A 24489-nucleotide genomic window follows, 5' to 3' on the forward strand; every position below is an offset into this window, starting at 1 on the left:
GAGTTGGATGACCGCTAACTCACTTAAAATCCACCCTGACAAAACAGAGATTCTGGTCATCTCCACACCAGATTCACCCTAGGGCGACCAGTTCTGGCCCCAAGAACTAGGCCCCACCCCGACCCATGCCAGCCGGGAAGAGCCTTGACATAAAAATTGACGCCGAGCTCTCCATGGCCACCCAAATCTCCTCTGTGGTCGGTACCTGCACCGGCCCGCTTAGGCAATTGCGGAAACTGGTCCCCCTTCTCTCCACCTGCACACTCCAGATGATCGTTTCGGCCACCATCGTCTCGAGGTTAGATTACGGCAACGCCCTATATATTGGTCTCCCCCAGAAACTGGCCAACAGATTACAGGTGGTCCTAAATGAGGCAGCCAGACTGATCCTCAGAATCCCTAGAAGAACCCATGCCACCCCGCTACTGCACAAACTGCACTGGCTCCCCATAAGGCAAAGAGTGAAATTCAAGAGCCTTTGCATCGCCCACAAAGCGGTATACGGCCTAGTCCCTACCTACATAAAAGAACGCCTCGAGGTCTACACCCCGGGACGCTCATTGCGATCCTCCGATGCCTGTCTGATGTCCTGTCCACTGTACAAGCTCACCTCAAAAGGGGGCAGAGCTTTCTCTGTCCTTGTCCCCCAGCTCTGGAACCAGCTACCTGAGCAACTCCGTACGGAACCCAACCTACTCCACTTCAGGAAACAGCTCAAAACAATCCTGTTTAGGGAAACCCTAAGCACAGCCTAACCATATTTTCACGCCTCACAGGACTGTCGTCTATGCAGCTATGCCCCCCCCCCCCCGAGCGCTAATAGACCTGACGGTGATTTAGCGCTACATAAATACCAATTAACAATAACAATAGCAGTTCTCTGGATTACGCGGGCAGTACACATTCATCAAACAGCACACTCTTTCATGCGTTGCTTGACCTTATTAGGGACCTGGTATTATTACAGCTTTTTAACAGATTTTGTGTAGCATAAATCTATAGCTTGAGTTAAGAAGGTACAAAAGTGTTCTGTTTTGAAATATACATGTGTTCCTCAGATTATCTGGATGTTAGTTTCAAGGTTTAGACAGCAGCACTACTGTCCAAGTTACATATGTCTTACTCTAGGGTCTTTCATGATAGGGGCGTCTTTCAGGTTACACATAGGTTGAAAGCTAAAGCCGTAGGCCACAACATTCTCTTGCTGGTTTTAGAGGTCTTGAAGTCTGAAATGTTAAGGCAATTCCTTCGGTTACACAGGTCCTACAGTTAAGACCTATACACAGTAGGGTTTACCCTTTTGTTATAGAGGTCTTGCAGGCTGAGCCAAGAGGGCCTCCTGTCGCACAGATCTCACATGCTGAGATGCACCACAGCAGATTGGTGACTGTCCACCCAGATTTTACTTGCGCAGGCCTTGGACAGCAGTCATTACTTATTGGCAGTGCAGCTATTCATACAATTGCAATGTTTTTTTTTAAAAAAACTGGCCTTAGACGAGCACCAGGAGAGAAGTTGTAGGTTATAATTAGTTTCAGGGTCAGGGATGGCTTAATTGCTTTGCCAGTGAAAGAGCCTTTTGATACTCTAATTTCAGAAGCCAGTGAGCCACAATTGATCCTGCAAAGAGGATTGTGAAACTTCTATTTAGTGATTTAAGAGCATATTGATTTTTGGGATATTTGTCTTCCAGCATCACTTACTCCCCTTACCCTTATCATTTCACTATCATGCATATGCCCCCCCCCTCTAGCTCCTCGCCTTTTACTGTTTGTGTGTAAGTGCTGCTTAATCCCAGGGTGCTCTGTGCTTTGATCCGAGTTTTTTGATAATTTTTTTCACTTCCCCAGGCCCACCCTCCTTCAGCCTTTCCACTGGTCTCAGCTATTTTAAAGTTCATGCTCTTAGGGTGAGGCTGTCTGGTGGGTGCCATTGTACAGCAAGGAGCAGGATCAAGGCAAAGTCACTGTGTCTATCTTACATTTATATTGTTCTAATGTGTCCCACTTGATCTTCAACATGAAAAGGCTGTGCTCCATCTGTAATACCCTGCCATGGCTGAACTTGACCCATGACTGTTTGTATTTTTGGAAATCTCCAAATTTCAAGTGCATTGTTCAGTTCCACAAAATTGCGATCTTTGGCTCATGTGCTACTTAGGACCAAAGTCAGCATAATATCAAAATATAGAAATTTCCGCTAACAGGCAACAAAAAACGTGCTCCCCAACCTGGCACAAGTGAAGAAGTTGTTCCACTTATCCGTGCAATTTTAACAAAGCAACTGGAAAGACCTGGAGGCCTCATCAGTCAATTTTATAAGATGACCTAGCTACTGCTGTTACCAGCAACACGATGGGTCACCTGAGGGACATCCAATCACCAAGCTGCCCAAAGAAATAATATAATTCAAAGAATACTTGACACTGAATAAAACATCTGATCAGGAACAAGATAACAGTTCGCTGCATCTTGTGACAGAATACTGGTCTGCTAGCAAGCAGCTCAAGGCACCAGTACTAATTAGCAGAACTGATATAAAACAAAGGTAGTCGTAGTTGTTTAAAACAAAGTATGGAATCAAAGCTGTCGTGAAGATGTGAGGGTTTGAAAAATAAGCTTAAAAAATCTTTAAAAAATGTAAAGACTAGAAGGCACACAGAGGTGTTTGCTAAATGAGCTGATCACCAAAGGAACCCTGTAACAACATTATCAAACATTTTACAAGGGGAATCCTACATAGGGCATGATCCACATATAGAACAGAGTGCAGCCAAGTAGCCCTAATTGTTTGTCATAGGGCTTTTTTAATAGTTCTTTATTATTTTAGTATAATCATTCATCATGACATCCATCCATAAAATTATTACAGCATCACGTAGTACACTGTATGCACTATAAAAGTCAACATCAGCAGTACTTATTACAAAAATGAAAGCTGCAAACCATATTAATAAATGAAAAATCATTAACTAAACCATGCATTTCTATTTACTCATCATAAACATTGTTTGCCATAGGGCTTGTCATAGGAAAGGTATGACTTGTAATCCAAAAACAACAGAGAAGATGTCCCAGTTCTACAGAACTGGAGGTGTGGTCCATCAGAAGCTGTTGGTTAATTTGCAGCAGGGCATGTCCTTTTTAAGCCGCAAAAGGAATGTGGCCTAGGAAGCCAGGAGGCATGTGATGGGTAACACTAGATATTTTGCCAATGCAGTCCCACTGACGTTTTGTTTTAAACCAATATTTCGCTTATTTTCTAGTACATATGAGAATGTGTATCCAAGTGCAAGCACCTGTCAGTATGATGTTGTTGTGTGGTTGTTGGTCTTCTGGTTTAGATTGTTCCTTGTCCGTTGTATTTGGCTAGCATGATGAGTATTGGTTATTCCTGTACTCTGGCCTGGCAGCCTCATGTTTTGTCCCCTTTTTAATGGTCTGTCTCTTTGGCTGCACAGTTCGGTCTGTTTGATCACTAACACCTGTAATGTCTGTGTGGTAAGTGGTTTGAAGATACTGGTTGCTGTGTTTGTGAGGTCCAGTATACATGCCACCTGTAAACTTTGTTAGTCTATTAAGTAGATGTGCTCTTTGAAGATGCAGTCAGGGGTCCCTGAGAGCTGGTAATGGTTCTGATATCATGTCTGGGTGCACACCAGGCTTGATATTTCAGATCTACTGTGTGAGATGTTTTGTTGATTGTGTGTGCAGAATGTAGATTTAGGGTTGTTTATATTCAGTTTACAATCTGAACTGTCAGTTTAGTTATAGCTTAGTCAACGGTGGACTTTGAGTTCCTAAGTATGGTAAGTATGAGCTGGTCTGTGATTGTGTTTTTACAGTATGAGCTAGCATTCTTTGCTTTAATTTGCTCCTTCTAACAGTGGGTTCAGTTTATTGTATAGTTATTGGGAGCTGTTGTTTGTTTTCTTCTATTGTTGCCCAATTGAAGGTGTGTCCAGGTTGTGTGTTATGGCCTGAGTTTGGATCTGTTCTGTTTTCCTTGTTTGAATGTTTGGTTGAGGTTGTGTGTGGGAGATGACGGTTTGTGTCTATTCTGATTCTTCTCTTGTTCTAGTCAGTTTGTCTGTTCTCTTATTGTCTGAGTCCTGATTATGCGCATGTAGTAGTATGTTCTGGTCCATACAAGTTTGTGTTCAGTCTGTTCTATTTCTGCTGTGCTATTTGTGGTCCCAAGTTAAGGGGTAAATCAACTTCTGCTACCCCTATTTTTTAGGTCTCGTGGCGATTACAGCGCGAAAACGCTGTCTCACCAGAGACATATAGTCATCGGCTCAGCTTCCCAGGAGATAAGAGATGGCCACGCGCATCTTCAAGAATCGGATCGGAGCGGGCCGCGCGTGCGTGTGCACATCTCCCGTCTCCTGTGAAGCTCTAATACACACAGCCACACCTCCCCCTGCTTTCACACACACCTGCGTGCACGCACACGAGTGCACACACAGAGACACACACGAGCGCACATACACGCACGCACACATACAGACACCCCCCGCCGCCCCCCCCACATACACACACACACACACGCGCGCACACACACACGAGCGCACCGAGACCCCCGCCCCCCTCCCCCCTCCAGGACCCGACCAACGCATTTACCAATCTCAGACGCGTGGACACCGCGGCTCCTTCCGCTTTTACCCCATTTGCGATTGACCGGGCCCGTGGCTCCTTCCCGCCTCGGCCACCATGACAGAAATGGTCAGTTACGCAAATAACACCGCCGCCCCCTCTGGGGGGGCCTCCGTAGAGGAATTCGCTGAGGGATCAAACATAAACGGCAGCAAAAAAACTAACAGGACGAGGGGTAAGCGGGTTAAAGGGAGAGGGGCGCGTGCCGCTGCTTGTTTCTAAAGCACTCAGAAATCTTAGCTCTTCCGTGTAACACTATTGCGTGTTTAGTTTGCAAAAGAATCCGTGGAAATCGCAACTAGAAGTAAATAACGGCCTCCTATTCGAAGATGCAAATCCTACATAACAAGAACGTAATACGAAGTGTTTTACAGTTGGCAAAAGGGCTCAGAAAATTACACGTGTCCCCGTTGTGTTTCGATCATGGGCTTGACGGTCGTGGGTTCGAATGCCAGTATCACCCATTCTCTCTGCCGACTTCCGTAAATGACTTGCCTTTAAATATGGAAATAATGATGCGCTGTTTGCAGCTCAAACGGAATAGCGCTCCAAACGGCTGTATGCAGCGCTATAAAAGACAAGTTATTGTTCAGACTCGTAGTGAACCATTCCATTCGCCGTGATGAGATCTGCGCGTCGATATATCTCACATTGCCAGGGAAGTTTTCAGGCACTAAGCATAGTGGATAAATAAAAACATCTGTATACTGCCCTGAGAGGAAACGATCCCTATGTTCTATTCATTGGAGCGACTGCGGGTTACTAGGTGTGACATCGTAAATACGGCATTCAGTTAATTTATACATGTTGGCGCCAAAAGCTTTGTGCAATAGCGCCTCGGGAATACTGCAATCTAGCGCTCAACGCGGCCGGACAGCTTTGTTTCATCCTCTCGAGCAGAGACCCTATGCACAAACACAGGGGCAACCCTGACACCAAAAAGCTCACTTACGTACATTTGTAGTAAAACCATACATTTTTAAGGTAGTAAACATTTTACTAACTTACATGCACACATCTAATACATTTTGGGGCATATTTATTAACATTACACGCAACGCAGGGCCGCAAGCAAAGTTGCTGCGCTGCGTGAAACAGAGAAATGTTGGCACATCTACAAAGATATTGTGCATTTCTGCTGCCTCCTAGCGCTGTCTCGCACCAATGCATGCGTCCTTGCCACACACACAACCACAGTCACACAACCACAGTCACACAACCACAGTCACACAACCACAGTCACACAACCAGTCACACAACCACAGTCACACAACCACAGTCACACAACCACAGTCACACAACCACAGTCACACAACCACAGTCACACAACCACAGTCACAGCCACACACAGCCACACACAGCCACACATACAACCACACACTACCACAACCACACATACAACCACACACTACCACAACCACACTACCACAACCACACACACACTACCACAACCACACACACTACCACCACACACACACACACACACACTACCACCACACACACACACTACCACCACACACACACACTACCACCACACACACCACCACACACACACACCACACACACACACACACACAACCACACACACACACACACAACCACACACACACACACACAACCACACACACAACCACACACACAACCACACACACAACCACACACACAACCACAACTACACACACAACCACAACACACAACCACACACACCAGACACACAACCACACGCACAACCACCAGCACACACAAAACCACACACCCAACCACACGCACAACCACCAGCACACACAAAACCACACACACCACACACCCAACCACACGCACAACCACCAGCACACACACACACACAACCACACACACAACCACACACACAACCACACACACACAACCACACACACACAACCACACACACACAACCACACACACACAACCACACACACACAACCACACACACAGTCAGTGCACACTTTCAACAGGCACAGACTCCATCAGTTGTCAGTGCACGCTTTCACCAGGCACAAACACCACCAGCCGCCAGGGCACTCTTTCACCGGGCACAAACACCACCAGCCTTCAGTGCACGCTTGCACTGGCACACACCACCAGACGTCAGTGCACACTTTCACCAGGCACACACACACCACCAGCTGTCAGTGCATGCTTTCACCAGGCCCACACACATCACCAGGCGTCAGTGCATGCTTTCACCAGGCACAGACACACCACCAGCCGTCAGTGTGCGCTTTTACCAGGCATACACCACCAGCCGCCAGTGCACGCTTCCACCTGGCACACACACCATCAGCCGGCAGTGCACACTTCCACCAGGCATACACACCATCAGCCATCAGTGCACAATTACTACAGGCACACACACCACCAGCCATCAGTGCACACATCAATTGTTAACGCATCCACAATTAACTATTGTAGCAATCGCAGTATGGCGCACTTTACTTTTAAACATATTCATCTAAAGCGCAGCAAGCCACCATTGCTACAAAAATAAATAACAAAAGAAACCAGGGAGTCTAGAGGCCAGCTAGTCTGGCCGGACTGCCCAAACCGACTATCAAGTCAAAAGGTACCCAGGTCACCACAGGACAGCCTCTCAGAAGGGGACAACTACTGGTTAGTGAACAAAACAGAACACTGCACAGACACCAAATCTATCCAAAAACTGATTGACAAAATCCAAACCATCAGATAGTGGATTCCCATCAAAAAGACTTGGTGATCGGTCATATCATCTGGCCATCCAAAGTGTGAATAAGCTTGTCCCCTGATCATAGGGACTAAAGGCCACACAACTGGTTGATGGTCTTGGATTTGGTCCACAGTTAACTACGACCCGCCATCTGATAGCTGTTTTTTGATAGTTTATAAAGGAAATGTTCAGTGCAACAAAAAAACAAAAGTGGTGAGTTAAAATAGGGTGATGTGCCCTCCATACACAAACTTTTATTCCTTAGCCGAACAACATCCCCTAATTAAAAACCAGAACAGTGCAAAGGAGACAGTATCAGCAAATATCTGTCCAAAAAAGGGGCCAACATGTTTCTGCCTAACGGACAATCAATCGCTCGTCTTTCATCAGGGCCTCTGTTCTTATGATTGTTGCAACTGTTATTGAATAGACACTGACCAAATAAAAAAAAAGTGCCAAACATTAAATAATAAAGGTTGGAAACGATACAACCTGTACCAACCGTGATACACTAATCCTCCATGTCATTAGAAAGTATGAATCTATGGAAGAAATATATTTATTATTGTTAGTGTCATGTAACAGCATTCACTATTCCCACAAACAGGTGTGTTTCCCTGCATATATTAAAAAAATAAATTATTCATTTTTGCTCACCCGTTATGACAGGGGAAAGGACCTCACCTCACCTGGACCGTGCTCAGGTCTACGAGGCCCGGCTCTATGGATATGAAAGATGCAAACATGAGCAGTTCCAACAATGTCCCCCTACCCCCTCTGCTGTATATGTCAACTTCCTCCATTTCTAGCCCGTTTGGCACGTTTTTTTTATTTGATCACAGTGTCTATTCAATAGCAGTTGCAACAATCATAAGAACAGAGGCCCTGATGAAAGCCGGGGGATTGATTGTCCGTTAGGCAGAAACATGTTGGCCCCTTTTTTGGACAGATATTTGCTGATACTGTCTCCTTTGCACTGTTCTGGTTTTTAATTAGGGGATGTTGTTTGGCTAAGGAATAAAAGTTTGTGTATGGAGGGCACATCACCCTATTTTAACTCACCACTTTTTTTTTTTTTTTTTGTTGCACTGAATTTTTCCTTTATAAACCATCAAAAAACAGCTATCAGATGGCGGGTCGTAGTTAACTTTGGACCAAATCCAAGACCATCAACCAGTTGTGTGGCGTTTAGTCTCTATGATCAGGGGACAAGCTTATTCACACTTTGGATGGCCAGATGATATGACTGATCACCAAGTCTTTTTGATGGGAATCCACTATCTGATGGTTTGGATTTTGTCAATCAGTTTTCGAATAGATTTGGTGTCTGTTCAGTGTTCTGTTTTGTTCACTAACTGGTAGTTGTCCCCTTCTGAGAGGCTGTCCTGTGGTGATCTGTGTACCTTTTGACTTGATAGTTGGTATGGGCAGTCCGGCCAGACTAGCTGGCCTCTAGACTCCCTGGTTTCTTTTGTTGTTCATATAGTGTATCTGGGGATTTGAACCAGGCAAGGGTCTTAAAACTTTGTATCCCTTTGACCCTCTCTTCACTGTTTGTTTGTGATAAAAAATAAATACACATTTTTTTGGCCTACAATTTTTAGACTTATGTTGCAATTGGTGTTGCAATATTTAGCAATGCCAATAGCTCAAACGTAATTAATGCGAGACCTATTGCATTGCAAATGCTTGTTCTGTGCTGCTTGTGATTCTCGGTTTTGTTCCTTTATGTAAGAATTCATGTGTTTTCTTTCATCCCTGTAATTCTAGGGGTTCTATAGTTGTTTGACAATCAGTATGCACTGGTCTGTGCTCTCTTATTTTTTCCATCACTTGATGGTTGAATTGGGGTTCTGTTGTTGATTGGTAGCTGCTAGTGTTCGTTCTGTTTTCTTTTTGCCGGTGGTGGGCTTTGTTTCTGTTTTTTCATTTGCTAACAACATCTTGGAGACATTCAGAAAGCTTCTCTGAGAATGCATTCCGCCCATTTCTTACCATTGGCTCTTGCTTTCTATGGGTTTCCTTTATTTTTTTCAGGCTGTCCAGCTTGAGTTTGCCCCACCTGTGGCCCTCACTGTATTTACTGTATCCTTCCAAGGGCTCACTTTCTGTAAACAGACATTTAAATCTTGATCTTATCTTGTCACATTTATTGTGCATTCACAGACTAAGGTCAAATGTTCAGGCTCAGTCTTCCAAGTGAGGGAGCTTGGTGTTTACTTGTCTTGCTCTGACTTCAAAATGAGATGCTTTGTTTGACAATCATGCTGGGTCCTGGGGGTAATTCTGGTAATTTTGAAGTGAGGTGGAAACAAATATTTTAAACGATCAAAACAAACCAATACACTAGGTGATGGCATTTCCAAAAACTATCGTTTGTGCGCTGTATACTCTTATCAGTAAAACTGTATGTCTGTGCAAAAATATGATAATTTCAATTGAAGATGCGTTGTCCGTAATGGCAGTGCGCTAGCACACCATGCATTCTCCACTTTACCCTACTGCGCTTTAAGCTACTCTGCTTCACGCCACTCTACTCTGCATTTCTCAATATTAAGCTATTCCACTCTATGCCACTCCACACTGTCACTACACTCTACACTCTGCACTCTATGCCATGCCACTCTACTCTACACTATGCCAATGTAATCTACTCCACTTTAGTACGTACCTCTGCACTCTTTCGCCACTACACTGTACACCATTCCAGTCTGCGTCACTACACTCTAGGCCACTCTACAACACTGCACTCTACTCTGTATCGCTTCCCTCTATACCAATCTACTCTATGCCACTCTGTGTCACAGCTCTCTATGCCACTGTGCGCCACTGCTGTCTGCCCTCCACCACTCCACTCTACCGTGCACCACTCCACTTTGTGCCACTTCACTCTACCCTGATAACGATCTACACTGTGCCACTCCTCTCTATGCCACTGCAATCTATGTTGCACCATTCTACTCTGCGCCACGCTACTCTGCACCACCCTAATCTACGCCACATCACTCTATGCCAACGCACTCTATACACCACTTATTCAAAACGAATGTGCTCTACGCCACTGTACAATATGCCAATATACTCTACACCACTGTACTCCCCACCACTATACTCTACTATGATACTGCACTCTACATCCTTGTAATCTACGTCACTGCACACTATACCACTGTTCTACTCTGCACCACTGTACTCTACACCACTGCTCTTTACGCCACGCCACTCTACTCTGCACCACTGAACTTTACGCCAATGCAATCTACGTCACTAAACACCACTGCAGTCTACTCTGCAACACTTCACTCTATACCACTGACCTCTACATCACTCTATGCTGCATCACTCCACTCTACGCCACTGCACTCTACCATGCACCACTCCTTTCTACTCTACGCTACTGCACTCTACGCCAATGAACGGTACACCACTACACTCCTTGCTACTCTCCTCTGCATAGCTCCACTCTACACCAATCCACTCTAAGCATCTCTAATCTCCTCTGACAACAGCACTCTGACACTGCACTCTGTCACTCTACTCTGCCTTTGCACCTTACGCCACTTCACTGTATTGTGAAACAATCCACTCTGCTCTATTCCACGCCACTCCACGCTACTGCAGTCTACCCTGCAGCACTCCACTCTACGCCACCGCACTCTATACCACTTTGATCAAACCCAATATACTACGCCACTGCACTCTATGCCACTCTATTGTATTCTGTATCACTATACACTACACCACTGCTCTGTCACTTAACTCTGCACCAGTCTGCTTTATGCCACTGCACTCTTCACCACTGCAGTCTGTGCCACTCTACGACACTCTACTCTGCAACACTGCACTCTACATCACAGAACTCTACGCCACTCTATTGTACTTGGCACCACTGTAATCTGCACCAGTTTAATCTGCACCACCCTAGGCCACTGCACTTTACCCCACTCTACTCTGCAACACTGCAGTCTCCGCCACTGAACTCTGTTACTCTCTACTCTGTGCCACTGCACTCTATGCCCCTTCACACTACACCTCACTACTCTGCACCACTCTACGCTAGGCCAAAACACGTTACTCTTCTATGCACCACTGCACTCTACACCACTCCAGTCTAGGCCTTTCCACTCTGCTCCACTCTATGCCAGTGTACTCTACACCACTACTTTATGCCACTCCACTCTGCACAACTCTATTCTATGCTACTTCACTCTACTCTGAAACAATTTACTCTATGCCACATGTCTCTACCCTGCGCCGCTCTACCCCGCGCCACTCTAAACAAATGCACTCTACACCAATGCACTCTACACCAATGCACTCTAATTGGCAACACTTTACGCAGCTGCTCGCTCTGCCACTCTACACCATTTTGCTGTACATCACTGCACTCTACGCCATTCTATTCTACTCTGCACCACTGTACTGTATGCCACTGCTCTCTACAGCACTTTACTCTGCAACACTCTATGCCACTGCACTCAATGGCGCTGCACTGCATGACACTTGTTAGAAATGGCGATTTGTGGTTGGTTAAGGCTTGCGCCAAAGCCAGACAGAAACCACCACTCTAGTCAGGGCAAGGAAGTCACCCGCCAAGATAACCCCTGCTCACCCCCTTGGTAACTTGGCACGAGCAGTCAGGCTTATCTCGGAGGCGATGTGTAAAGCGTTTGCGCGCGCACCCAGCAACAACACCCAAGGCCCACCACAAAAGAAACTCCACATAAGGTTATATATAAAAATAGACTTTGTATTATACCAAACACAATAGATAATAAACACACACTTTACAATGTGCCACTGGCACGGGCAGAATTTACAGGGGATTATATACATGGGACAGGGCCACATGGACCACTGTCAGGAATAAGCACTTTTAGAACTAGCACTTGGTAGAATTAGCACTTTGTAGGAATAACGCTTAGCACATAGAACGTATAATAACTGTAGCACCAAATAGCAAATGTAGCACACAACCAGTAACCACTGGTAAAAGGTAAGTACCACCTACGCAATCCTAAACACCTTGGGCAAATATCACGCAGGGAACCATGAACTCACTAGCATCACCTATACTAGGAAAACACCCTCCAAAGCATAAAAATAAATTTAGGGGTATAGGCATAAAAGCATTGCATATGACATAACAATCACATTAGGCAGGTAATCACAATTGCGCAAAAGATCACATGAGGCATCAACATGTACCCCTCGCAAGGGCACAACACATGAAACTGTCCCTAGGCCAACTTGGCCTCTCAGGGGCTAGAACGAGCTGTGTCCACAATGTCAGGGCTGGCTGCTCAGGCAGCCAAGGAAGGATGCGCAAGGGGCCTAAATGTAGCAGCTGCCCACTAAGTGCTGGGCAGCTGTAGGAACTAAGCCTGGCATCAGCGTGCCTCCTGGCTCCCCTGTGGGCTCTTAGAGCAGCAACAGTGCCCAAAACAATGTGGGGAGTCCCGCTCGGGGACTCGGAAAAACGATGGCCCCTTGGTGTTAGAGCCTCCTAGGCTCTAGATACAAAATGCCCCCAGGAGCCTTCTAGGCTCCAAATAACAATGCCCGGGAGCCTTGTGGGCTCTGACTGAAAGGTGGCCCCCAACTTTGGAGTCCCGCTCGGGGGACTCGAAGCAAATGCCCCCTTGGAGGCTTGGATTAAAGGGGGAGCGGCTCGCTGCCTTCTGGGGCCGCTCAACCAGCCAAAGAAATGCCCCCGACGTTGGAGCCTCTCGGGCTCGAGATACAGAAAACAAGGGCCCCCTAAGTAGATATGTACGCCGTGGGGGAGCGGCCCGCAACTGTGGGCCCGCTCAGAATGGGCGCAGAGTGTCTCTGGTCCTGCAGGCACGCAGCACCCAGGGAGTCCCCACCCCAGCCCGTCTGGACTTACCAGGCTGCTCCTCCGGTGGGGTCCTCCCTGGGTCCGGGTGATCTGGGCGGCTGCTCCGGTCCGCGGTGGGGGGGGGGCTTGTTGAAGTCGGCGGCCTTCACCCGGGACTTGACTCGAACTCGCGGAGGCGGGGTGGGCTCCTGTCCTCTCCGCACTGCAATCTTCCACTCGTGGGGCTTCCTTCTTCCGTCTTGGAAGCCCCGCCTCCCTGCACACCACCTCGCCTGCCTTCCGGGTCGCGCTGGGCAGTGGCCCAGAAGAGGATTATCTAGAGGCACTGGCCGCAGCGGTGCAACCCGGGGTAGGCACCCGGTCAAATGCGAGGGTCCCTGGCGGGGTGGGCACCCGTCAGGGGATCAAGAAAAGTAGAAATACGCGGGGCAGGCTCCTGCTCGGGGGGGATACAACGGCAGATAAGTGGGGTAGGTGCCCGTGCCGTAAATCAGCCAGGCAGGGGGGTCCCCATGCCGGGGGATCCCTCAGGGCAGGGATCACTGCTCCCGCGGCACAAATGCGCTATTTTCAGAAGGGGGAGGTCAGCGCTTCCTTGGGGCTGGCAGGCAGGAATCCCAAAAGTCCAGGCAAAGTCCTTTAGGAGGTGGGGGGGCAAAGGCTGGGCCCAGGGGCCAGCTCACAGGGCCCTCCAGGCAGGGAGGCAGTCCCCAGTGGCGGTCCTCCTGGCGCCCAGCAGCAGCAGGCCCCCCTCTGGTTAGGATCAGGAAGAGAACATTTTGTAAGGGGTCACAGCCCCTTTTTATACACAGAAACCCTTTGTCTTAGGGTGCAGGGTGGGGGAAGACCATTCGCAGCTGGTTTTGGAGCACTCTATTGTGCTCTGCCCCTCCCCCCCCCATTCAGAGAACAGGCTAGGGACATCAGACACACCACAGGGGGCGGAGCCAGCATTATGTAGGGAAAGCCCAGCCCTATTCAGGTCCCAGGTGCACTCCTCCCACCCATCTGGCTGTCATTCTCCCTATTCACCACCGGGGCAGACCCATCCTGACTCTTGGAGCCAGGCTCACCAGCTAACTCCAGCCAATCACAAGCCAGACAGTCACTGCACCTTTATTACACAGACATGCCAACTTCTAGAAGTGGCACTTCCACACTAGGCACATTAACGCCGCACACACCATCGCGCAGCATTCAATCTCACGAGTCCGCACATACCAAACTCCAGCTTGCACTCCCCACGCATCAGGAACTACCATGGACACATACATTCCCCATGCATTCCTATGGGAGGGCAGGCCAATCTCACCACTCACTCAGAGTGCGCACACACTTTACACTGGGACACAGTGAAAGTGCGCAGAAGCCAAAAACAACTAACACCAGGTCACAATTAAAAGCAAAAGGTTTAGGGGTGAACCTGCCAGAATGGCCAAGTCCAACAACACTCTACTCTGCAAGACTACACTCTCCGCCACTAAACTCTACACTACTCTACACCACTACACTCTATGTCCGTGCACTCTATGCCACTGCACACTACTCTGGACCACTGAAGTCTAAGCCACTCTACTGCACTCTATGCCAGGGCACTCTAAGCCACTCTCCTCTGCATCACTCGACTCGACTCTACGCCACTGCACTCTTCGCCACTCTAATCTACACTCCGCTCTATGCCTCTGCACTCCACTTGACACCTCTGCACTCTATCCTGCACCACTCCATTCCATCCTGTGCCAATCCACTCTACACCACTGCGATCTACGCTGTCCCACTCTACTCTCTGCCACTCTACGTCACTGTACGCCAATGCACAGTACACCAATTTACTCAAAACCAATGCACTCTACACCACTACAGTCTGTGCCAATCTACTCTACTCCACTTTACCCCAGGCTACTCTACAACACTCCACTTTGATGCTCAACTCTATGGCACTCTACGCCACTCCACTGTAGAATGCTGTTTTCCAGTCTACAACACTCTACTACACTCTATGCCATTGTAAGACACTACTCCACTCTACTTTATGGCACTCCATTCCATGCAACTCTCATTTATGCCATTAACTTTTAGCCGTGCTGAACGACAGTCAACTCTGATTGGCTAAAACATATAGGCAAAGCCAATAGCTCTTTCATATGCGCGGCCTATTGGCTTCGCCAGAGCTTCTTGGTGATTGTGCGCTTGTATCCCCTTTGTTAATTTTGTGCTATTTTAGGGGCTCAGAATTTCTGTTCCTTTGATTTTCATCTATTTATTTTGATTTTTTCAGGCTTTCAAGGAGATGTTGTATGCAGCCCAAGACCAGGCTCCTTCTATGGAAGGTAAGACGCACCTTATCCTTGTCTGTCATGTATTTATATGATCTACGTTTTTGCAAACGATTTCACCTTCAATCCACCGAAGTCACCTGCGGTAGTCTTGATGTCCTTGCATTCAGTGAGGTCTCATGTCCTTATGTCACATCAATCACAGGATATCCTTGCATCCTAGGCTGAGTGTGTCTCCTGCACAAATCTCAGAATGTTCCTACATTCAAGGTCTACAGGAGATAGAATGTCCTTTCATTCAGGGAAGTCTCCTGCTACTATCTTTGGGCACCTCTATTTCCAAGGAGACCTCCTATTGTTGTTTTTAATTGCAGATATATAAGTCTCCTTCGGGAGTGATCTTAATCTGTCCAGAATTTAAGGAAGTGTGGTATTCGGTCTAAATTTTGAGGGCATTGTTCCCACGTTTTTGTGGATTAGAAGAGTTATATATTGTGTCATAGCAAATGGTTTTGTATGTACGTGCTTGTTTGGCTAAGTAGGTTCGATGCAGTGGAGTTTACTAGAACAGCAGTCTTCTGACTTTTTATAAAAAGACTACCTGGCAGGAATAGCACTTTTTTTTGGGTGTCAAGCATGGCTCAGCGTTAGTATTTGTTTAAAATGGGAAAAGCTCTCATTAAAGGTGCAAACGTCTGCACTGCAGACTGTATTGAGATTATAAACCGATGAAGGGATTTCTCTGGGTCCACTGCAGCTAGGGAAGCCTCCTGGCAGGGTCTGCACTAACTTAAATCCCTGCTTTTCCAGTGACGATGACTGTGACAATTGATTAATCTTTTGTTTTTTTACCTGACTAGGACTTTATCACTGGAGCGAGTCATTTGAAATCAGTTGATTTCTCTTGTGCCCACACTACCGAATGCCTTTGAAGTGTAACTGCTGGGTCATGGCTGGTTCTGCCAAACTTCTGTTTGTTGTGGAACGGAATGTGCACATCTTGCAGTCTAGTGGGGTGATGTGAGTGTTCAGTGCTCCCGTCACAACACTACCATTCTGAAACCTTTTTGCCTTCCGCGTTTTGTTACTTTTTCATCTTGTGGTCTTTGACAAAGAGAAAATCCATTTGGCCGTTCTAGCGTGCAGTCTACCAGAGCTAGACTCTGGTGAAGAAACTTTCAGCCAGTGACATTCTTGAGTAACGAGTGTCTTTCCTCGTTGGTGGTAATACTAATGAGAAAAGCTAGAGTAGATCCCCTAAAAGTATGGGAGAGCTCTGCCCATGTAAATGCAGTGAGGTTACCCCAGTTTATAACTATTTTTCCTTACCCTGTGTGTATATGAGTGCACAGATGTAAAATTGGCATTCTGCTAGATTGGGGTCCTGGATTCCAAAGATGTGCATTAGACATGTGGACTTCCCCTTCAAAGCCCCGCCCACCATATATGTCCGATGTTGTTGGCTGGTTACTCTAGTTCCTCCTGGGCTCTGAAAGACCCCTTTGTTCCATATGACTTTACCCCATCCCACACTTCTCATTCATGCAAGTGCTGCTTTTCAGTTGTTAGGACTTGGAGCCGAATAAAAATGACTTCTTATCCAGCCAGCTCCAGTGCATTGTTGTGAATACCAAGGTCCTAGAAAAACAAGTGAATGGCTTTAACCCTGCCCGGAATTTCAAAGGCAACATCATTGCTGACTTGGAGCTTGGCGCCTATCACAGGCTAGGCCTGTAGGCTATCTTGTTCTACTTAGCCCACATGCTTATCCTATCTTGGCTTGCAGACTAAGTACTACAAGTACAAGTCCTGATCCCTTCTGATTCCTCTCTGTGACCTGTGTGCTTGTCACAATATGGAACAGAACCTCTGTGGTCCGTTGCCTTGACAACTAGCAACAAGCTCTGGGGAAGCTTTCCCTAGTTCACTACTTCCCTGTCTGCTGAAGATGGAGCCTGACAACCGATCTCCTTCAGCACGAGGAGTGAGGGAAAGAGCCAATGGCTGCCCACGTACACTGACCCAAAGACCCTGCATGCTACCATAGGAAGGATGACTAACTGTGTTGGTAGTGTCGGTCCAGTGCTCCTAAAGAGCTGTAGTGATACTCGAAGTACAGGTGAGACAGTGTGAGGATTGACAAGTGGCTTACGTTGTGCACTTGACTAGCTTATACCATTTCTCTGGTTCTTTCGGTGTCTCGCAGATGCTTTGCATCTGGAGCCTAGTCCAGCATGCCAAAAACAGTCTCCAGCCCACAAGGGCAAGTGGTGAGAAATGCTTTTACTGCCAGTGGTGGTCCCCGAGTTAATGGAATAGGAGGTTTTCTCTATAATCCTTATTATTGCAGGTTGTCCCATTGTATTGTATCACAACTGCAGTTATATAGCACTTTATGCCCCTGACAAGGAGCCGAAGCACATCATCGGATGAGTAGCTGAATACACAGAGGGGAAGGAACTGGTTTAAAGAGATTTGAATTGCAATCTGGCCTTTGTGGAAAGCATTTTTGTGTTGTGTATGAGTGTCCATGGTGGTGCTGATGTTTTAGGTTGCTGTGCGTAGGTGTGTGATGGAGGGAAGGAGAGAGAGAGTGTATGTTACAATTACTGCTGTGTGTGATTGAGCAGGTCTCTATAGAATCCGCTAGGAGTGATTGATTCTCTCAGATTACTTTGGCACTGAACCAGCGGACCTCCCCTTCCAAGACCTGGGCTTGTGAATACCACATATTCAGCTGGAACCAGAAATGTGTTGGTGAATTAGTGACCCTACTTCACTGGAGGACTCAAGAGCACCAGGAAACCTCTTGCAGTGATATGTGCTTTAAGACAAAGGTAAAACCCCCTGGTCCTCCCCATTGTTTGTGACTGTCCCAGTTACAGATCTGACTGGACTTTTTTGCCAGTGCTCGGTAGCGGCACGGATCAAAGCCAACTGAGATGTCTTGAACTGAGAAGACACCAGACTGCTATTTCAGGACCATTCAAAGTGAACATAAAAAGAATCCCTAAAGGCTTGCATTGGTGCTGAGCCCTGTTGGGTTGGCACCCAAAGCTAGTTATGCTTCCGATACCTGCCAATCTGTTTGTAAAGTGCTGCAGTAACACTGAACCCATTCAGAGGCCTTTTAGGAAGAAACAAAAACCCACATTGGGACTCATCCCTATGGAGAACACTGTTGCCATATTGGGTTGATCAGATCTCAATCCCCTTTACCATCTGTTCTGTGTAACCGCCTCAATATTTGCGTTTAATATAGGACTATTCTTAGACAGCCATCCGATTAGACATTTGTGATTACCCATTGTTTTGTAAAGTGAGCCCTGAATACTCCAGCACGTTACCCATCGAGGAGTCCAGGAAATAAAGGGCGTCTTGGCTAGGAGGTACAACCAAACCTCTCCGTGGCCTGGAGACAATAGGCATAAATGCCAGTAGTAACCACAGACTATGCCCGGTATTTCTAAACTACTGGTAGCTGTACCTGCGCTTCCTCTTTTGGCACAGAAAGGGCACGGTTTTCTGGAGTGTGAGGTGATGGCATAAAGTTGATACTGGGCTATGGCCAGTTGTGGCTCATACTGGGGCTAGGTGTGGTGGCTGCTGCCAGGCTTCACCTCTAAATGGCACGTGATGGGCACATCTTGTAGTATGGTGAGGTAATGGTGTATGATACTGGATTGTGAGCTGTAGCCGCAGCCAGGTGCCTGTCCCCCATGACACATGATCGACTGTGGTTGGTACTAGGCCATGGTCAGTTGTGGCTCATACTGGGGCTAGGAGTGGTGGCTACAGCTAGGATTCCCTTCCATGTGGCATGTGATGGGCACAGCTTGCAATATGGTGAGGTGATGGTGTCCCGAAGTTGTGGAATGCACTACCCTAGTTTGATTGGCTGTTCCTCTCAGACCGTTTTTCACAAAAAATTGAAGATCTGGATGTTTTAGTCCTGGCTGCCTTGTCTGCCCTAGCCTTACCTAGCGCCCGGAAATCCTTCTAGGTAGCTGAATGCTTTACAAGTCGCTATATCCATAATGGTGTATGTGTGTGATACTGGATGTGAGCAGTTGCCACTGCCAGGTGCCTGTCCCCGGTGGCACACGATGGTCATAGCTTGCAGTATGGTGAGGAGTTGCAGTGTGTTCAATACTGAGCTAGGATGGCCTGTGGCTGATACTGAGCTATGATGGAGTGTGGCTAATATTAGGGATTGATCACTTGTGGCTGACACTGGGCATGATCACTGGCTGCAGCTAGCTCAACTCCCCTGTGGCACAAGACTGGCACAGCTTGCAGTAAAGTAAGGTGATGGAGCATGGCTGTCGCTGAGCTGTGAGGGCACGTGGCTGTCACTGAGCTGTGATGGTGCGTGGCTGTCACTGAGCTGTGATGGTGCGTGGCTGGTCCTGAGCTGTGATGGCGCGTGGCTGATACCGAGCTGTGATGTCGCTTGGCTGATACTGAGCTGTGATGGCGCTTGGCTGGTCCTGAGCTGTGATGGCGCTTGGCTGATACCGAGCTGTGATGTTGCTTGGCTGATACTGAGCTGTGATGACGCTTGGCTGGTCCTGAGCTGTGGTGGCGCTTGGCTGATCGAAGCTGTGATGGCGCTTGGCTGATACTGAGCTGTGATGGCGCTTGGCTGGTCCTGAGCTGTGATGGCGCTTGTCTGGTCCTGAGCTGTGATGGCGCTTGGCTGGTCCTGAGCTGTGATGGCGCTTGGCTGGTCCTGAGCTGTGATGGCGCTTGGCTGGTCCTGAGCTGTGATGGCGCGTGCTGATACTGAGCTGTGATGGCGTGTGCTGATGGCGCAGGCTGATCCTGAGTTGTGATAGCGTGTGGCTGTCACTGAGCTGTGATGGCGTGTGGCTGTCACTGAGCTGTGATGGCGTGTGGCTGTCACTAAGCTGTGATGGCGCGTGACTGTCACTGTGCTGTGAGGAAGTGTGGCTGTCACTGAGCTGTGATGGCGTATGCTGATACTGAGCTGTGATGGCGCATGCTGGTACTGAGCTGTGATGGCGCATGGCTGATACTGAGTTGTGATGGCATTTGGCTGATACTGAGCTGTGATGGCATGTGGCTGATACTGAGCTGTGATGGCGCGTGGCTGATACTGAGCAGTGATGGCATGTGGCTGATACTGAGCTGTGATGGCATGTGGCTGATACTGAGCTGTGATGGCGCGTGGCTGATACTGAGCAGTGATGGCATGTGGCTGATACTGAGCTGTGATGGCGCTTGGCTGATACTGAGCTGTGATGGCATGTGGCTGATTCTGAGTTGTGATGGCATGTGACTGATACTGAGCTGTGATGGCGCGTGGCTGATACTGATCTCTGATGGCATGTGGCTGATATTAGGCTACGGTCACTTGTGGCTGATACTTAGCATGAGCGTCACTGCAGCCAGGCTTCTGTCCCCTGAGGCACATGATGGGCGCCGATTACTCTACAGTACGGTGAAGAGAGGGTGTGTGGCTGACAGTGGGTTACGAGACATGTGTCTGAGGCTAGGCTTATGCCCCCTGTGGCACTAGACGGGCGCAGCTCGCAGTAGTGCTGTGAGGCGGTAACTTGTGGCTGCAGCCAGGATTCTCTTCGCTCTGGTGTGGTGTGGGTTCAGTAACTGGACCGGGCTGAGGGGCGGCTGCTGCTCGGCTCTTCCCACCAGCGGCTGGTAGGCCTACGAGCGATGCTTGTAACTATGCTTCGTTCTGCATTGGCAGGGGCGGAGATGGGTGGCAGTGAGGTGGCATGGTGGCGCGTGGCGCGCACAGTGCCCGCAGCCTGCTATCTTCTCTGGGACGGGCTGAAGGAGCTGCCCTCTGCTCTCTGGTGGATCTTCCGCTCCGCTGGCAGATGCGCCTCCTCTCCCCCGGCGCCTCGTGAAGCCGCGCAGGCCGAGATGGAAGCGCCCGTGAATTATTCATTCCGATTATCTGGCTGACTGGGCCGGGCCCACCGGCGCGTCTTCTGGGGCTTATCTCTTCTCTCACTCTCTTCACAAATATTATTTTCAGCTGTGGAGGTTTGGAGACACTCCTGTCACTTACAGTGATCATCACGCTCATCTCACACGGCCTTCATGGGAAAACCTGCCCACTTCTCTGATGTGAGGGCCCCCAACTGAGGCGAGAGGGCACTGGGGGAATCTAGGTTTCCGGCAGAGAGCACTTGTGATCGAGGAACTTTGGCATTGCTGTCCGACTTCCAAGGTCCATGGGTTAGAAGCAGATCCAGTCCAGCTCTCTGCTTTGCATTCTGTTATTGGTAGTCCTGATTTTAAAAGAGGCCGATAGGACTAAAAGTCTCAGAACACAAAGCTAAAGCATGGACTGGACTACCTGCCCACGCAGAACCTGGGAATCATGACCGCTCTGCCACAATCCCTCTATCACTGCCCCTCTCTGCCAGGAACCCTGGTGTCTGGAATACTGAGAGCAAACCATACCAGAGAAAGTTGGTGTGCGCTGTGGAGCGGCAGACAGGGATATAGATGCTTGGAGGGAGGAGTAAGCCCTGATAGGGCCCATCTGCTCTTTCTGTGTAGTAAGGAAATGAAGACTTGCCTCTCACCTGAGTGGCTCCAGACTCCTGTGTGAAGACCCTGTCCTCTACCTTCAACATTTTGGCTGATGAATTCTGTAGGACCTATGGGAAAATGCAGCAAGACTCTGATGCCATTTGAGAACCATTTCTGGCAGTGGAGGAGGCTGGAAGAAGGAAGATGGTCCTGGAACCATCAAGCACTAGTTTGGGGATGCCTGTCGGCAAGTTGTGCCAGCTCAAGCTGCTGGACAGGAGGAGCCCAGTGATGAGGATGGGCAAGGTTTGGCAACAGCAATGAGACCGTTGAGGAGAGTTATAAAATGAGGTGATGTGTCCCAGTGAATAGTCTGGGCTTACGGATAATGCTTTAGACAGCATTATGAGGACAGAGATGTAGAGACCGAACTCTGGAGACATTGACCCCTGACTCATGGACCTTCAGGCAGTAATACATTCAGTGGTGACTGACATAAGGAGTTTCATTGGTAAACGCATAGTATGATTTCTCAGTTAAGATGAATGTGGCACAGGCTCGTCCATGCCTTTGGGGGCTCCTGGGAACAGGTGCACATAGAATACTACTGAGGGGCCCAGCTACTGATCCAGGAGCCCTGACAAAGGAGACATGCTATCACATAGAGGGTGGTGATTATGATTCTCTTGAGGCACTGATGGAGTCCAATCTGCTGCTACTCTGTAAAGTACCAAAGGGAATACTGCAGGGGTATCCAGTGTAGGCCCAGGAGGGCCAGACCCATGCCAGAATTTCAAGATATCCACATGAAGTACATTTACAGACAGTGAATCGGGATGCCACTCATTAACATGGCCAGTGGTTATTCTGAAAATCTGACCTGTTATTGACCTTCCCTTATCTACTTTGGATGCTCCTGGAATGCTGTGTCGGCGAGTGGGGGCTTGGGATGGACCTAGAGGTGTTGAAAGAGACACTATCTTTACAGTCCTGCAGTCACAGACCCGTGGGAGGGGCTTGCAGGGTGAACGCTGTCCTGAGGAGCAGTCTGTAGACACCCCCATTGAGGCGAGCTCTTCCCTCGGACAGATCCTCTCAAAACTGCAGTGACCCCTACGTGTGAGGACACCATCCGCCCAGAGGCTCCTGACCATCGTATTGTTGTATAATAACTAGTTCCCTCCTGTCATTAGCTTCCTGCTGATGGAAACCGTGAGACCGGCTACAGTGACTGCTCTGCGACAGGGCTGAGGGTGAGATATGCGTCTGCTGTGGTGCCCATCACTCATGTGGCAGGAGCTGTGTGTGACTCACAGGAGATGAGGCAAAGGCTTGTTCAGGAAGGTGTGAGTTCATTTCTATGGACACGTCAGCAGCACTTGGTTTAATCTTCTGTCCACAGATCCCATAACAGCCACAAAATTGAACTAATGGGGCAGAGCATCATAATTAAAATAATTTGTCACTTTAGGACATTACGCAATCTTAGGGTCACCCTCATCGGATGCTTTACCCTATCTGTGTGTCATCCTCCCTCCTGAAGTACTTAGTATAGCTGTATTAATGCTCAGTGTGTGTCTTGCACATGCTCCAGTGGGTGCTCTGTAAGATGTATGTGTGCTACACCCCTGGATTGCTCTAAATAATTGTACCAGTATTGTACACTCCCCTGAACTGCGCTTTCTACCTGTGTTGTGCTCTCTCCTGGAATAAACGTCGTAATCGTGTATGCTGCACCTCCGTAAGTGCTGTGAAAAGCTGTGAGTGCATAGCACCCCTTCAAAATTGTCCCTCTAACTGTGTTGTACTTCCTACTGGCAAGTTTAGATAACTTTGTATTTGTGGTTTCTCCCCACCCCCTATCTAGGGGCTGGGAAAAACCCAAAAGAGAAAGAAAGTGCGTCTTGTGCACTTTCTGTTTAGCACAGGCTTCTGAAGTGAGCCACAGAAGAACTGTGGGCATGTCATGCACCTCTCCCTGGAGTGGACTGAGCTTTACAGCTCAAACTTTATTGCACATCCTCTTGCTTGTTAAACCCTCCTACAATGCTCTGCCCAACCTTTTGTGCTGCATTATCCTGAAATAGCCACTGTTGGTTAGCAAAGTTAATACATGAAAATGCTATCCCATTATCTGTTAAATTTCATAGTGTTTCAAAGATTGACTATAATGTTTATGTAGAATTCGATTTGAAATTTCCAAAAAATCCCATAAAATAAAGTCAAAGAGAAAAAGTTGTTTACTTATTGTACTTATTGCTTTATTTATGGCAACCCCCCCCCCCCCCCCAAAAAAAAATTGTCATGTTTTGCATGTTGAAGCTAATTTTTAAATAATTATTGTTAAGAGTTGGACTTGGATTTGGCCTGTGAAAGGAAAAATGTTAGTTAGGATTAGGGAAGGGTTTAGTTTAAGGGTTGAGAGTGAGGTTTGGAAGGTAAGAGATGTGGTTAGGGTAAGACATTACGTTTGAGTTAGAATAG

General features: G+C 47.9%; 1 protein-coding gene across 1 annotated transcript in view; it reads left to right on the plus strand.

Moving 5' to 3' along the window:
• Positions 1–24489, plus strand: part of XPR1 (xenotropic and polytropic retrovirus receptor 1) — a 588907-nt gene that overhangs the window by 35495 nt on the left and 528923 nt on the right. The window contains exon 2 of the mRNA XM_086955457.1: positions 15480–15531. Coding sequence (XP_086811583.1) covers positions 15480–15531 — 52 coding nt within the window. The remainder of the gene's footprint in view (positions 1–15479; positions 15532–24489) is intronic.

The sequence above is a fragment of the Lissotriton vulgaris genome, chromosome 1_1, assembly GCF_964263255.1.
Source record: "Lissotriton vulgaris chromosome 1_1, aLisVul1.2, whole genome shotgun sequence".
NCBI classification, from domain to species: domain Eukaryota; kingdom Metazoa; phylum Chordata; class Amphibia; order Caudata; family Salamandridae; genus Lissotriton; species Lissotriton vulgaris.